This window comes from Rhinoraja longicauda, chromosome 3, assembly GCF_053455715.1.
Source record: "Rhinoraja longicauda isolate Sanriku21f chromosome 3, sRhiLon1.1, whole genome shotgun sequence".
NCBI classification, from domain to species: Eukaryota; Metazoa; Chordata; class Chondrichthyes; order Rajiformes; family Arhynchobatidae; genus Rhinoraja; species Rhinoraja longicauda.
The window spans coordinates 13,752,413-13,768,680 of NC_135955.1; the positions used below are offsets into that span (position 1 = coordinate 13,752,413).

Consider the following 16,268-nt stretch of genomic DNA (forward strand, 5'->3'; position numbering starts at 1 on the left):
TGTTAAGAATTGGCCTTGTTGGCGCGTCTTAGCTCGCATGTAAGGCCAGACCCTGTTAGCACGGTTGATTTCCTTCCTCGAAGAACATTACTTAAGCAGATGGCCCTGTAGCAACGATCATGAAACAAGTTTAGATTAACAATACTGATTGCGTGACTTTTATTCCAGATTTTATCCAGTTTCTAGAATTTCATTGACTCAAATGCCGGCATGAAACTTGAACTTATGAAGCAGCATTCCGAATACAAGTTCAATCGTTTAACCTCAAAGCTGCCATGTTGTGCAAAGCACAATGCTGGAGGAACTCTTGCGGTCAGGCAGCATTCATGGAGAGAATTGTCAGATGACGTTTCGAGTCTGGACCCTTCTTCAGACTAATGACTTAGAGATATAGCGCAGAAACAGGCCCACTGGCCCACCCAGTCTGCGCCGACCTGCGATCCCCGCACACGAACACTATCCGATACACACTGAGCACAATTTACAATTTCACTGGCCAATTAACCTGCAAACCTGTGCATCTTTGGAGTGTGAGAGGGAACCGGAGCGCCCGGCGAATACTCATGCAGGTCATGGGGAGAACGTGCAACTCCTTACAGACGGCCCTTGTAATCAGGATTGTACCCGGGTCTCTGGCGCTGTAAGGCAGCAACTCTACCGCTGTGCCACCGTGCTGCCCACTGATGCTTGTGGTGCAGACAGTGAGCAAGCTGGAATGGAGGTGGGCGCATGACAAAGCCTGGCGAGTGATAGGGGGATAATATGGTCAAAGGGCAGCAGGGATCACAAAGCAGTGAGATAGGGTTGCAGAAAAACTAATGGAGAGAGAAGAACAAAGTAACCATTCTTTGAAGAGATTTTGCAGTTCTGTTGCTTTGAAGTGAATTGACGATCTCTTTAAAATGGAGAAGCAAGGAACCGGCTCTAACTTCAAGTAACCTTTGCATTCCCTCTCTCTCTCTATCCCTCCTCCTCCCTAGTCGACGTACTAGTTTTGCTGGTTTACATTAAAAAGCACGCACTAAGTGCTGGAGGAATTCAGTGAGTTAGACAGCTTCTGTGGAAGAGGAACAATGAAGTCTCACATAACCTGTTGGAGAGAGACGAACTTCTACAAATTCTGAAGGGTCCCTATCCGAAAATTCACCTAGCCAGGTTCTCCAGAGATGCTGCCTGAACTGCTGTGTTACTCCAGCACGTTTTTTGTCTTCATCTGCTCAAGACATAGAGAGGTGACGATTCGGGTCGGGACCCTCCTTAGACAGAGGTAGAAAGCTGGAAAGGAGGTGGTCAAAAGCTGGCAAGTGATGGGTGGATACAGGTGAGGGGAGGTTTGACTGGCAGATGGGTGGGCGAAGGTTACGGATGAAAGGAGACAAAAGGGTGTAAGACTGGAAGTGATCGCTCCAAATACTTTTTGTTTCTTTACAGGTGGCGGAGGAAAGAGGAAGGGCCGGAGTAAAAAATGGAAGGAAATGTTACGATTGCCCCACATCAGTCAGTGTGAGGAACTGCGACGCACCGTTGGTAAGCAGTTATCGTCTTTGGAACATGTAATGCCCAGCATCAGTCATGGAATATGGATTTCTTTAACTTCCAGTAACCCTTGCATCCTCTCTCTCTCTCTCTCTCTCTTTCTCTCTCTCTATCTCTCTTTCGACATGGTGAAATAAAAGCCTTCCTTCTGTTTGCTGAGAGGAATTTTATTGCAATTTTCCATATAATTGGATTCTATAAATTAAGTTTAAGAAGTTCAGAAATGAGATGAAATTTAATTTGGTTTGAGATTGTCAGGATGCAATACGAACCCTCCTTAAAAGTCATATGACTATATTCAATACCTTATGTTCCTACTTAGTTCTAGAAATTAAATAATTTTACACAACTCGCGCTATCGTGTTCCGTTTTGGCTGTAGTTCAGGAACAAACAAACAAACGAGAGTTTTAGTATATAGAAGATGGCCAAATGCAGGCAAATGTGCAGAAACAAGGAACTGCAGGTGCTGATTTACAAAAACGATAACAGTGCTGGACTTTCACAGCGGCTCATGCACTGGCAAAAGATTTTCGTTCCTTCCCCTTTGACATATATTCTACAATTGGTGGATAGACAGGTCAGGTTTGTGCTCCCCTTTTTGCAACGGGGCACGATAGAGACAGAGCACTGAAACAGGCCCGACAGCCTAACCTGTCCATGCTGACCATGTTACCCACCTGGTCCAGCCCCATTTGCCCTCAAAAGACTCCCAAGTGAGAGAGCAGCTCAGTGGGTCAGGCAGCATCTCAGGAGATCGTAGGTGGTGTTTTGGGTCAGGACCCTTCTTCAGACAACTTTATACCGGGGAAGGAGTGAAAATCTTTAGGTAAGGAAAGGATTAAACGTAAAGATGGATTAAATGCTGATATTTCACTTCCTTTGCCGACAGAGTCCATAACTCATAACTTCAGCAAAAGATTGCTAACATAAGATGCTAATTTCAAGGCATTTAAAACCCAACAAAGAAACAATGATTGACTGAAGAAGGGTCTCGACCCGAAGCGTCACCCATTCCTTCTATCCAGACATGCTGCCTGAACCGCTGAGTTACTCCAGCATTTTGTGCCTATCTAGACATGAAGGACCTTTGATTTCGAACCTTTGCGCAGTTTCTCGATGTCTAACCCTTGTGCCTGCCAGTGGTGGAAGACCTGTTTCAGTTCCCTTTGTACAATTTGACTCTCGCCTTCCAACTAGTTACATTTCCTTCCTATTTTTGTGGTGTCTTCACGTTTTCTTGCTTTCGCTATGAGAATTGTGTGGGTGGGTGGGAAGGGGGGGCAGTTACAGTAAGTCCCATTGCTAATAATAGCTGCCAGTTGTGAAGCACGATGTTTGGATGAACTTGGGCTGCCAACAGTGGGGCGGTTGGCTTTCCAGGGGTAGGATGGGCAATGAGCAGGTTGGAGGGCAGCTATGTTTTTGGGTGAAGATAGACACAAAATGCTGGAGTAACTCAGTGGGTTAGGCAGCATCAATGGGGAAAAGGAATAGGTGACATTTCAGGTTGGGTGTGAGAGGTTATTTTCAGAAGCTGTTGAAGAGAGTTGATCAGTGCCCTCCATAATGTTTGGGGCAAAGACCCATCATTTATTTATTTGCCTCTGTACTCCACAATTTGAGATTTGTAATAGAAAAAAATCACATGTGGTTAAAGTGCACATTGTCAGATTTTAATAAAGGCCATTTTATACATTTTGGTTTCACCATGTAGAAATTACAGCAGTGTTTATATGCAGTCCGCCCATTTCAGGGCGCCATAATGTTTGGGACACAGCAATGTCATGTAAATGAAAGTAGTTATGTTTAGTATTTTGTTGCATATCCTTTGCATGCAATGACTACTTGAAGTCTGCGATTCATGGACATCGCCAGTTGCTGGGTGTCTTCTCTGGTGATGCTCTGCCAGGCCTGTATTGCAGCCATCTTTAGCTTATGCTTGTTTTGGGGGCTAGTCCCTTCAGTTTTCTCTTCAGCACATAAAAGGCATGCTCAATTGGGTTCAGGGTGATGGACGTGACCATTTTTGGCTTTGAAAAACTCCTTTGTTGCTTTAGCAGTATGTTTGGGATCATTGTCTTGCTGTAGAATGAACTGCCGGCCAATGAGTTTTGAGGCATTTGTTTGAACTTGAACAGATAGGATGTGTCTGTACACTTCAGAATTCATTATGCTACTACCATCAGCAGTTGTATCATGAATGAAGATAAGTGAGCCAGAACCTTCAGCAGCCATACATGCCCAGGCCATAACGCCCCCACCACCGTGTTTCACAGATGAGGTGGTATGCTTTGGATCGTGGGCAGTTCCTTCTCTCCTCCATACTTTGATCTTGCCATCACTTTGATATAAGTTAATCTTCGTCTCATCTGTCCACATGACCTTTTTCCAGAACTGTGGATGCTCTTTTAAGTACTTCTTGGCAAACTGTAACCTGGCCATCCTATTTTTGCAGCTAACCAGTGGTTTACATCTTGCAGTTTAGCCTCTGTACTTCTGTTCATGAAGTCTTCTGCGGACAGTGGTCATTGCCAAATCCACACCTGACTCCTGAAGAGTGTTTCTGATCTGTCGGACAGGTGTTTGGGGATTTTTCTTTATAGAGAGAATTCTTCTGTCATCAGCTATGGAGGTCTTCCTTGGCCTGCCAGATCCCTTTGCGATTAGTAAGCTCACCAGTGCTCTCTTTCTTCTTAATGATGTTCCAAACAGTTGATTTTGGTAAGCCTAAGGTTTGGCTGATGTCTCTAACAGTTTTATTCGTGTTTCTCAGTCTCATAATAGCTTATTTGACTTTCATTGGCACAACTTTGATCCTCATGTTGATAAACAGCAATAAAAGTTTCTAAAGGTGATGGAAAGACTGAAGGAAAGACTAAGTGCTGAGAGCTCTCTTAGACTTGCATTAAGGAGGAAATTAAACACATCTGAGCAATTAAAAACGCCTGTGAAGCCATGTGACCCAAACATTATGGTGCCCTGAAATGGGGGGACTATGTATAAACACAGCTTTAATTTCTACATGATGAAACCAAAATGTATAAAAATGGCCTTTAATAAAATCTGACAATGTGCACTTTAACAACATGTGATTTTTTTTCTATTAAAAATCTCAAATTGTGGAGTACAGAGGCAAATAAATAAATGATGGGTCTTTGTCCCAAACATTATGGAGGGCACTGTATACCACACTCATCCATAAGACCATAAGACTGCACTAATAAGGGCAACAGTGGCACAGCGGTAGAGTTGCGTGCAGTGGGGTATGTGCACACCCTCCTGTCTCAAGTTTCCATTGACTCACATAGTTTCATCGGGCTCATTTGTGAACACTGGTAATTGTGTCTTGTTTCTACTTCACATTTCCTCCTTTTGATTTTTTTTTGTTGCTACCTGTCCCTGGCATCTTCTTGACTGCATATATTGATTCATTATTGTCGTGTTTACTGAGGTGCAGTGGAAAGCTTTGTCTGCGTGCTTTTCAGTCATACACCATATACGAGTGCAAATAAGCCGGACGCAAGTGAAACAGCAAGTGCAAAGAGAAAAATACCAGAGTGCAGACTAGAGTGATACAGCGTCATAGCATGACAGTTATTGAGAAAGTGCAGGTTTGAAAGAAAGTGCAAGGGCTGCAATGAGATAGGTTGGAAGAACTGGACTACATCCTTGTACAAGCAAGAAACTGTAGATGCTGGTTTGCCAAGGAAAGACACAAAGCAGTGGAATAATTCAGCAGGTCAGGCAGCACCGCTGGGGTATATGGATAGGTGATGTTTTTTGTCAGCACCCTACTTCAGACTGAAGGGTCCTGAACTAAAACGTCACCTATCCAAATGCTCCAGGGATGCTGCATGACCCGCTGAATTACTCCAGCATTTTGTGTGTTCCCGAGGACTACATCCTTGGCTTATTGCACCCTTTACTGAAGATCCTCTTAAGAAGTAGCTTTGGAATGATTTTAATCACTTGCAAATAATTAATTAAATAGGAGGGCAGGTGATGAAGGCAACTTAGGATGTTTTGCTAGGTTAACTCTGATCAATGCAAACAGTTAAGTGGAAGGTAGGGGGATTGCTTTTCATGTTTCTCCTGCATGTATCTCAACCACAGGAGGCATATGTAGCAAAGTCTGATTTATTTTGATCTGCGGTTTCGGAGGGTGTGGTGAAGAGAATGACGAGAAGGAAGTACATGCTGTGAAAGGAAGAAAAAATATAGTCAAAGTGAAAAAGGGGAAATGCTAGAAGTACTTAACCAGGGGCCACAGTTTAAGAATAAGGGGTAGGCCATTTAGAACAGAGATGAGGAAAAACTTTTTTAGTCAGAGAGTTATGAATCTGTGGAATTCTCTGCCTCAGAGGGCAGTGGAGGCCAATTCTCTGAATACATTCAATAGAGAGCTAGATAGAGCTCTTAAGGATAGCAGAGTCAGGGGGTATGGGGAGAAGGCAGGAACGGGGTACTGATTGAGAATGATCAGCCATGATCACATTGAATGGCGGTGCTGGCTCGAAGGGCCGAATGGCCTTCTCCTGCACCTATTTTCTATTGTCTATTGTCTATTAACAGGCCAGAGAGTGTTTGTGAAGAGAAAACACAGTTTATGCTTTAGCTTGGGGACATTTCAGTGCAGTCAGGCATAATTAGAACGTTTAGTTTATGGTCATGTGTACCAGGCAGCATCTCTGGAGAACATGGGTAGGTTATATGTCGGGTCTTTGGCCTTCTCCAATCTGAAGAAGGGTCCTGATCCGAAACAACACCTATCCACGTTCTCCAGAGATGTTACCTGACCTGCTGAGTTACTCCAGCACTTTGTTTTCCTCAGCCTCCTATGTTGCAGAGAATAAACGTATCCTCTCCTTGGAACTGGACCTCCAATCCCTGAAACTTGTGTTCTTCATTGGAGAAATCAAATGCAGGTTGTGTGATTGCTTTGCTAACTTTCAGTCAACACGGGTGACCCTGAATTTGCAATTAGAAGAAGATAGACACAAAGTGCTGGAGTAACTCAGCGGAACATCAGATGTCTGAAGAAAGGTCTCGACCCGGAAACGTCTCCTATTCCTTCTCTCCAGAGATGCTGCCTGCCCTGCTGAGTTACTCCAGCATTTTGTCTATCTTTGGTGTAAACCCAGCATCTGCAGTTCCTTCCTACAACTTAACTGCTATGCAACCATACCATGCATATATATTTATAGATAGGTGATTATTTATGCACTCTGTGGCTATCTCTGTCAGCAGGAGGCCGAGTGCAAATATTTGCACAAGAGCACTGCCTCTTCTGAAGCCTGTACTGGTGTCTTCACCAGTTTTATCCACTCAATTGATTTGTCATTGTGACGAATAGACGAAAGATTGAGATTCTGGTGGTGGTCCCTCATCAGGTATCAATGTGAATACCTGTCTTTTATCTCTGTTCTTTGTTTTCTCTGGCCTAATCAATCACCGGAGTTAGTCAATCATCTGTCTTTAGCTTTCCACAAGTTTTTATTCTAGTCGACAGTCGCTGACGTGAAGTCTCGTCTCCAGCTGGTAATGCACAGCACTGGAGATCCGGGTTCAATCCTATCTTTGTTAATATTTATCAGGTTCAGGTTTATTATGGTCACAGGCAGTGAAACGCCTTGTTTTGCATGCTATTCTATTGGATCAGTTATACCATACATAAATGCAATCGCCAAACACAAGTACAATAGATAGAGCAATGGGGAAGATATAGAGTGCAAATACCGTTCTCAGCATTTTGGCATATCAGTTCCATAGACCAATGTCCGCAATAGGTTAGAGGTGAATTGGGCAACACCCTAGATTACAATTAGACACAGTTTAGAAGCCTATTAACAAAGGGGAAGAACCTGCTCCTGAGACTGGTGGTGCTTTCAAGCTTCTGTACCTTCTGCCAGAAGGGAACGGAGAAGAAAGAATGACCGGGGTGGGGCAAATCTTTGATTATGTTAGCTGCTTTTCCAAGCCAGTGAAGTGCAGGAGGAGTCAATGATGGGAAATCTGTTCTGTGTCATGGACTGGATTTTATCTGTAATTCTCTGCTCTTTATTGTGGTTTTGAGCAGTGCTGTCCCCATACTCTATTAGATCAGTTTGTGGGAAATTACTTAATGTGTCCTTTCCAACACTTTGTGTTCTTTTGTGTATTAATCAGCATTTGCAGTTCTTTGTTTCTTAAAATGTTGGGAACAGTTCAAAGAAGATATATTAAGCTGATACTTGGAAAGCTCAGATTATTTTATGGGGATAAAATAGCCAGGCTAGGTTTGTATTTGAGAAGAGACAAATTGCAATGTCTCTGAAGAACGTGGATAGGTGACATTTTGGATTGAGATCCTCCTTCAAATTGATTGTAGTGGGGGTAGAAAGCTGAAAGAAACGTGGAAACATCTGCAAAGTCTGAAGACGGATCCTGACCCAAAGCCATCTATCCATGTTCTTCAGAGATGTTGCTGAACCTGCTGAGTTACTCCAACACTTTGTGTGTTCTTTTGTAAACCAGCATCTGCAGATCCTGGTTTCGCGGTTTGTATTGCTGGAGTTTCAAAGTGTGAGGAAAGACTTTATTGACACGTACAAGACCCTGGGGAGTCTCGGCCATGAGGGCGCTGAGAGGATGCTGGCACTTGTGGGAGAAAATAGATCTGGAGGTCACCCAGTACGGTAGATGAGGTGAATTTCCTTTTGAGTTTGGGGGAATTTGGAAACTCTTCCTCAAAGGGTGGTGGAAGTAAAGTGTTTGGATATTTTTAAGGCAGAAGTGGATAGATTCCTGATAAAGTGTTAAAAAAATTACCCTATGTGACCCAGAAATTGTAGTTGCTATTCCAGTGGGATCGTACATGATCTATAAGAAAATAACTGCAGATGCTGGTACAAATCGATTTATTCACAAAATGCTGGAGTAACTCAGCAGGTCAGGCAGCATCTCGGGAGAGAAGGAATGGGTGACGTTTACATGATCTTATTGGATGGTGGAGCAGAGGTGAGGGCCCAAGCTGCATGCTCTAGCTACTCATTTCTATGTTTGCACAACTGCAGTGTGGACATTTTATTGACCTTATTATTCTTGTTGTCTAACCCGGTGCCATCTGATATTAGTTTATCATAAATTCTCGGAGCAGAATTAAGCCATTCGGCCCACCAGGTCTGTTTCGTTGTTCAATCATGGCTGATCTATCTTTCCCTCTCAACCCCGTTCTCCTGCCTTTGCACCGTAACCTCCGATACCCGGACTAATATGTCAGTCTCTGTCTTAAAAATATCCATTGGCGGCCTCCACAGCCATCTGTGGCATTCTGACCAGCGCAGAAATTGTGGGCCAAAGGACCTGTTCCTGTGCTGTTCCTTTCTGATGGTCGACGACACAAGCTCGAAATCTAGGCCAACACTCAGTACTGTGGGCACTCCGTCCGACCAGATGAATTGAACTTGTCGAAGTTAAGATCTCATTGTTTAGAACCAGTGCGAGGGTTCTTGTTTCCGCCCTCCCTCCCAGCCTCTTCTGCAGATAAAGCTTCAAAGATGATATCGCAGTTTGTGGTTTTGGGTACATGCATTGCACTTCATGTAAGTACCACAATGGCTGCAGATTGCGATATCCTTTGGTTGTGTTAGCAGTGTTTACAAGGTCTGCACTAGATTTGTGTGAATAAGTTTGCTGAGCCATTTGAGATGGTTACTTGGAAGAATTATAGACAATAGACAATAGGTGCAGGAGTAGGCCATTCAGCCCTTCGAGCCAGCACCGCCATTCAATGCGATCATGGCTGATCACTATCAATCAGTACCCCGTTCCTGCCTTCTCCTCATACCCCCTCACTCCGCTATCCTTAAGAGCTCTATCCAGCTCTCTCTTGAAAGCATCCAACGAACTGGCCTCCACTGCCTTCTGAGGCAGAGAATTCCACACCTTCACCACCCTCTGACTGAAAAAGTTCTTCCTCATCTCCGTTCTAAATGGCCTACCCCTTATTCTCAAACTGTGGCCCCTTGTTCTGGACTCCCCCAACATTGGGAACATGTTATCTGCCTCTAATGTGTCCAATCCCCTAATTATCTTATATGTTTCAATAAGATCCCCCCTCATCCTTCTAAATTCCAGTGTATACAAGCCCAATCGCTCCAGCCTTTCAACATACGACAGTCCCGCCATTCCGGGAATTAATCTAGTGAACCTACGCTGCACGCCCTCCATAGCAAGAATATCCTTCCTCAAATTTGGAGACCAAAACTGCACACAGTACTCCAGGTGCGGTCTCACCAGGGCCCGGTACAACTGTAGAAGGACCTCTTTGCTCCTATACTCAACTCCTCTTGTTACGAAGGCCAACATTCCATTGGCTTTCTTCACTGCCTGCTGAACCTGCATGCTTCCTTTCATTGACTGATGCACTAGGACACCCAGATCTCGTTGAACTCCCCCTCCTCCTAACTTGACACCATTCAGATAATAATCTGCCTTTCTATTCTTACTTCCAAAGTGAATAACCTCACACTTATCTACATTAAACTGCATCTGCCATGTATCCGCCCACTCACACAACCTGTCCAGGTCACCCTGCAGCCTTATTGCATCTTCCTCACAATTCACACTACCCCCCAACTTAGTATCATCTGCAAATTTGCTAATGGTACTTTTAATCCCTCCGTCTAAGTCATTAATGTATATCGTAAATAGCTGGGGTCCCAGCACCGAACCTTGCGGTACCCCACTGGTCACTACCTGCCATTCCGAAAGGGACCCATTTATCCCCACTCTTTGCTTTCTGTCTGTTAACCAATTTTCTATCCATGTCAGTACCCTACCCCCAATACCATGTGCCCTAATTTTGCCCACTAATCTCCTATGTGGGACCTTGTCGAAGGCTTTCTGAAAGTCGAGGTATAATGATCTTTTAATTGGCATTTATTAGATATTAATCAAATCTCCGATTGGAAGAGAAATAAAGTGTAATTGATGCCGTGTTTCAGTGAATGGAGTAAAGCAGGCGAGGAATGGAATTGTCATTGCCATGTTCATAAGTGATAGGAGCAGAATTAAGCCATTCGGCCCATCAAGTCTACTCTGCCATTCAATCATGACTGATCTATTTTTCCCTCAACCCCATTCTCCTGCCTTCTCCCCATAACCCCTGACACCTATCCTAATCAAGAATCTATCTATCTCTGCCTGAAAAATATCCATTGACTTGTCCTCCACAGCCTTCTGTGGCAAAGAATTCCACAGATTCACCACCCTCTGTCAAAAATTCATCCTCATCTTCCAAAAGGAATGTCCTTTAATTCTGACCTCGTCCTAGACACTCTCACTAGTGGAAACATCCTCTCCACGCCCACTCTATCCAGGCTTTTCACTATTCGGTAAGTTTCAATGAAGTCCCCCCTGATCCGTCCCAGTGCAGGCCCAGTGTCTTCAAATGCTCATCGTATGTTAACCCACTCATTCCTGTGTTCATTCTCGTAAGAAAGCGAGAGATACTATGACTACATGCCCTGGCCCATCAGGTTCACACTGACCATCGATCGATCACCCATTTTACACTATGCTAATAAAATCCAACTTTATTCTCTCCAAAGATGGACACAAAACGTCGGAGTAACTCAGCGGGGCAGACAACATCTCTGGATAGGTGAAGTTTCGGATCGGGACCCTTCTTCAGACTGACCCGAAACATCACCTATCCATTTTCTCCAGAGATGCTTGGCCTGCCGAGCTCCTCCAGGATTTTGTGTTTATCTTTGGCGTAAACCAGAATCTGCAGTTCCATTTTATTACATTTAATCTCTCCACACTGTCATCAGTGTACTCCAGATTCTACCACTTGCCTACACACAAGGGGCAAATTCCAGCAGCCAATTAATCTACCAACCCGCGCAGCTTTGGAATGTGGGAGGAACCCGGAGCAAACCCGAGAGGAAAGGTTGAAATTGTGAGTGAAAGATTGTTATGGGAAGCCAGGGAAAGCTCTATCTCTCTTCCAGCTTTGAACACAAAGTGCTGGAGTAACTCGGCAAGCATTGATCCACCCCCACCTCTCTTTAAACGTTGACTCACTTCCCCTCCCCCCCCCAACCCTCCCCCCCCCTCTATTATCTGTGTGACGAAAGATCCCGACCGGAAACACTGTCCACTTCCTCCACAGATGCTGCCTGACCTGCTGAGTTACTCCAGCACTCGTTTTCCTGATGATTCCAACACCGGCATCATGGTGGCACGATGGCGCAGCGGTAGAATTGTTGCCTTAAAGAGCCAGAGACCTGGGTCTGATCCTGACTGAGGGTGCAGTCTGTACCGAGTTCACACGTTTCCCCTGTGACCCCGTGGGTTTTCTCCTCCCACATTCCAAAGACCTGCAGATTTGTATGTTAATTGGCTTCTGTAAAGATTGTCCCTAATGTGTAGGATAGAACTAGTGTATGGGTGATCGAATGTTGGCGGGTATGGACTCCGTGGACCGAACGGCCTGTTTCTACGCTGTATCTCTAAACTAACCCTGCAGTTCCTTGCGTCTCTGGGTTTGTTCTGGTTTCTGTACCTGCAACCTCGGGCAGGCACACAACTGCAAAAAAAACTCTTGAATTCCCTCCCTTAATCTATTTTCTCTGTTAATCTTCCTATCACGCATAGAAGCCTATACAGCGTGGAAATGGCCCACCGTGCTCACATCAACCAACATGCCTCATCTACACTAGTCCTACCTGCCTGCATTTATCCCTGTAAATCTATCCTATCCATGAACCTGTGCAAATGTTTTTCTTTTCAACGTTGTGATAGTACCTGCCGCAACGACCTCCTCCGGCAGCTCATTCTATATACCTACCACCCTTTGTATTTAAAAAAAGTTGCTCCTCGGGTTCCTCTGAAATCTTCCCCCCCCCCCTTACTTTAATCTCTGGTTCTTGATTCCCCTACTCTGGGTAAAGGATTATGTGCATTTACCCTATCTATTGCCTTCCTGATCTTGTACACCTCGTAAGATCATTCATCATCCTCCTGCGATTTATGGGATAAAGTTCCAGGCTGCTCAACCTCTTCCTGGAGTTCAGACCCTCGAGTCCTGGCGACATAATCGTAAATCTTTTCTGCACCCTTTCCGGCTTAACAACATTATTCCACTAGCAGGGTGCCCAAAACTGAACACAATACTCTAAATGTGACCTCACCAGGGTCTGAAGAAGGGTCTCGACCCGAAACGTCACCCATTCCTTCTCTCCCGAGATGTTGCCTGACCTGCTGAGTTACTCCAGCATTTTGTGAATAAACCAGGGTCCTTTTGCTGGGTTAACAGTGCTGATAATGGTGGCTGTTGCTAACTCTTGCTGTTGGAAGGGATAGAATGATTGGATTGTTACGGCACAACATGCCAACCTCCTACTTCCTGATAACCCTGCAATTATTTTAATGATTTATTTATGCAATTTAATGGAAACTGCTCCATGATGTGGTGAATCAGCTCGAATGCTAAAGCAAATGGTGACTTGAAAGTGGGAAAATTAGAGTGCATTCGGATTAAATTATTCTTCCTGTGGGTGGAGTGAACTCCGACTCCTCAATTATGAGCGTGCACACACACTAGGCACAGCAGTCGACCACTCAGCCACTCGAGCTTGCTCTGTCATTCAAGAAGATCATGCCTGATGTGATGTCATTGGAGAAGAAGTGGGCCATTCGGCCTCTCGAGTTTACTCCTTCATTCAAACGTGGCCTGTCTATCTTTCCCACTCATCCTCATTTTCCTGCCTTCTCCCCCATAATCCCTGACACCCTTACTAATTGAGAATCTGGCAATCTCTGACTTAAAAAGATCCAATGACTTGGCCTCCACAGTGGCAACGAATTCCACAGATTCACCACCCTCTGACTAAAGAAATGATTGAAATTGTAAAGAAATGACTGCGATTGTAAACTGAAGTTCACATTCATGCCTACTCCTGGGAAACTCATGCTCACTTGTTTGAGTATCAAGTTAGCTCTGTCTTAAAGGTATTAAACACTCTTTCTTTTGCCCTTCGAGGAAAATGTTCTGATAACTCGCCATCTTCTCAGATTAAAAACAAAATCAGACCATCTGTCTTAAAAGGGTGTTCCCTTAATTTTAATAAACAGTTCCATTCTAAATCCTCCCACGAAAGGAATCATCCTCTCCACATCTACCTTGTCAAGACTGCTCAGGATCTTGCATAGTTGAATCAGGTTACAGAGTCATGCAGCCTGGAAACAGGCCCTTCGGCCCAACTTGCTCATGCCGACCATCATACCCCTTCTACACTGGTCCCACCTGCCCATGTTCGGCCCATATCCCTCTAAACCTATCCTATTTATGTTCCTGTCTAAATGCTTCTTAAATGTTGTGATAGTACCTGCCTCAACAACCTCCTCTGGCAGCTCGTTCCATACACCCACCACTCTTTGTGTAAAACAAAAAGTTATCCCTCGGGTTCCTATTAAATCTTTCCCCCTTCATCTTAAACCTATGTCCCCTGATTCTCAATTTCGCTACTCTGAGTAAATGACTGCATTTACCCAGTCTATTCCTCTCATGATTTTGTACACTTCTGTAAGATTGCCCCTCATCCGTCTAGAACTCAGTTGACTGTTTCTCTTCTTGCCTCGCCTTCAGTTTATTGAACCTGTGAATTAGCTTCTGACGGTCTTTCTGTACAAATAATTTACACAATGAAAACTCAGCCCTATTGTCTGTGCTGCCATTTATGTTGTGTGCATATTCTACTTGCCCTAGTTCACCTATCTTCTGTGATTGTTCTGCCTGTAATTAAATCCCAGTTTTTCGCTCTTCTCCCCTCTCCCGTTGGGCAGAAGTTACGAAAGCCTAAAAGCATGTACCACCAGATTCAGGAACAGCTTCTTCCCTCCCGGCTGTTATGAGACTACAGAACGGTCCTCTCATAAGCTCGCATGTAGTCCTGATCTTCCAGCCCACACTGTTGCGGACTTGCCCTTCTTTTGATATCTGCACTTTCTTTGTAACTGTAATGCAGTGACACTTTATTCCGTCCTCTCCCATTTCTCTCTGCACTACCTGTTGTACTGGTGCGTGGCTCGATTGTACTTGTGTGTCGTCTGATTGGATAGCACGCAAACCATTTCATTGTGTCTCGGCACACGTGACAATAATAAGCAATATAAAAGAAATGCATTTGTACCATTCGCTTCAGCTGCTGCTTCTGGTATCCATTTCCACATTCTTTCTCTGGGTGAAGTCACTTTTCAGAACCCCTTCTTGGATTTACGAGAGAATTGCATACATTTATGATTCTGGAACTCCTCCACGAACAAATATCTGCCCTGCCCTCTTAAACCCTTGTGCTCGATCAGCTGTAACTCTTCCCCTTTTCTTGTAAAAGGGGCCCCTGACTTTGATGGGTGCAATCCTTCGGCATGATTCATGCAAGATCTCTTGTGCCTTCCCTCTGGAGGCGGGCGATGGGGAGCGATGCCTGATGTGGTACTGTGTCCTTTATGGAGACTGATTGCCGTTGCCATTCTCTGTTCCTGTTTGCTGTTGCAGCATGCCGAACACTTGGCAGCAAGGCAGAAATCCATGTTTGCACCTGATAAATAAAGAGTAAGCAGAGCGATAACCTTTGCCATCCATTCCCTTGCCCAGATATGTCGTTACAATTGAGAAAATAAATGGAAAAGCGCCCTCTGGCTGGTGATGGCATGAATCCTGAACGACCAAGCGTTTCTTTTCTTATCTTGCAAGGCCCTGTTGACTGATTATCCTTGGCAGCAGGGTGTCCCCCAAGTGACATTCTGGTAGGAATCTCAGCCAGCTCAGATGGGCAACAATCATGGGGGGGGGGGGGGAAGACACAAAGTGCCGGAGTAACTCAATGGATCAGGCAGCATCTCTGGAGAACGTGGATAGTTGATGCTTTAGGTCAGGTCCCTTCTTCAGCCTGATTGTGAGGGGTGGGGGGGAGAAAGCTGGAAGAGAGGAAGGGCAGGATAAGGCACGGCAGGCAATAGGTGAACACAGGCGAGGGGGGTTTTGATAGGCAGATGGTTGGACAAAGGCCAGAGATGAAAAAAAGTGATGGTGTGAGACCAAAGGATTGAAGAGTTGTGAATTGTGAAGCCAGAGGAAGGAATATAGGGGATGGGGAGGAATTGCCGTGGGTCCAGGTGGGGCCTGAGGGAGGGAGAGAGAGAAAGGGGAGATGGGGGTGGGGGGGTGTTAATGCTTCCTAAAATTGGAGAATTCAATGTTCCTACTGTTGCATTGTAAGCCACCCAAGCGGAATATGAGATGCTGTTCCTCCAGCTTGCATTTGCCCTCACTCTGTCAATGGAGAAGGCCCACGCAGCATGATGCAGCTTTATAGGTCTTTAGATGCGGTGCATTTGGAGTATTGCTTGCAGCAATGGTCACCCCAATGCTGAAAGGAAGTGGAGGCTTTGGAGAGTGTGCAGAAGAGGTTCACCGGAATGCTGCCTGGATTAGAGGTTATTAGCTTAAGAAGCGGTTGGATTGACTTGGATTATTCCCTCTGGAGTGGCTGAGGGGGGGACCTGATCACAAATAAAAATATGAGAGACATAGGTGGACAATCAGAACTTTTTTCCCCCAGGGTAGCGATATCAAAGACTGGAGGGCGTAGCTTTAAGGTAAGAGAGGCAAAGTAGAAAGGAACTGCAGATGCTGGTGTATACCGAAGATGTACAAAGTGCTGGATATGATAGTGGCATTTAA

General features: G+C 44.8%; 1 protein-coding gene across 3 annotated transcripts in view; it reads left to right on the forward strand.

Moving 5' to 3' along the window:
• Positions 1-16,268, forward strand: part of LOC144612400 (G protein-coupled receptor kinase 6-like) — a 151,413-nt gene that overhangs the window by 26,437 nt on the left and 108,708 nt on the right. For all 3 annotated transcript variants that reach the window (XM_078432014.1, XM_078432021.1, XM_078432004.1), the window contains exon 2: positions 1,432-1,527. In XM_078432014.1, coding sequence (XP_078288140.1) covers positions 1,432-1,527 — 96 coding nt within the window. The remainder of the gene's footprint in view (positions 1-1,431; positions 1,528-16,268) is intronic.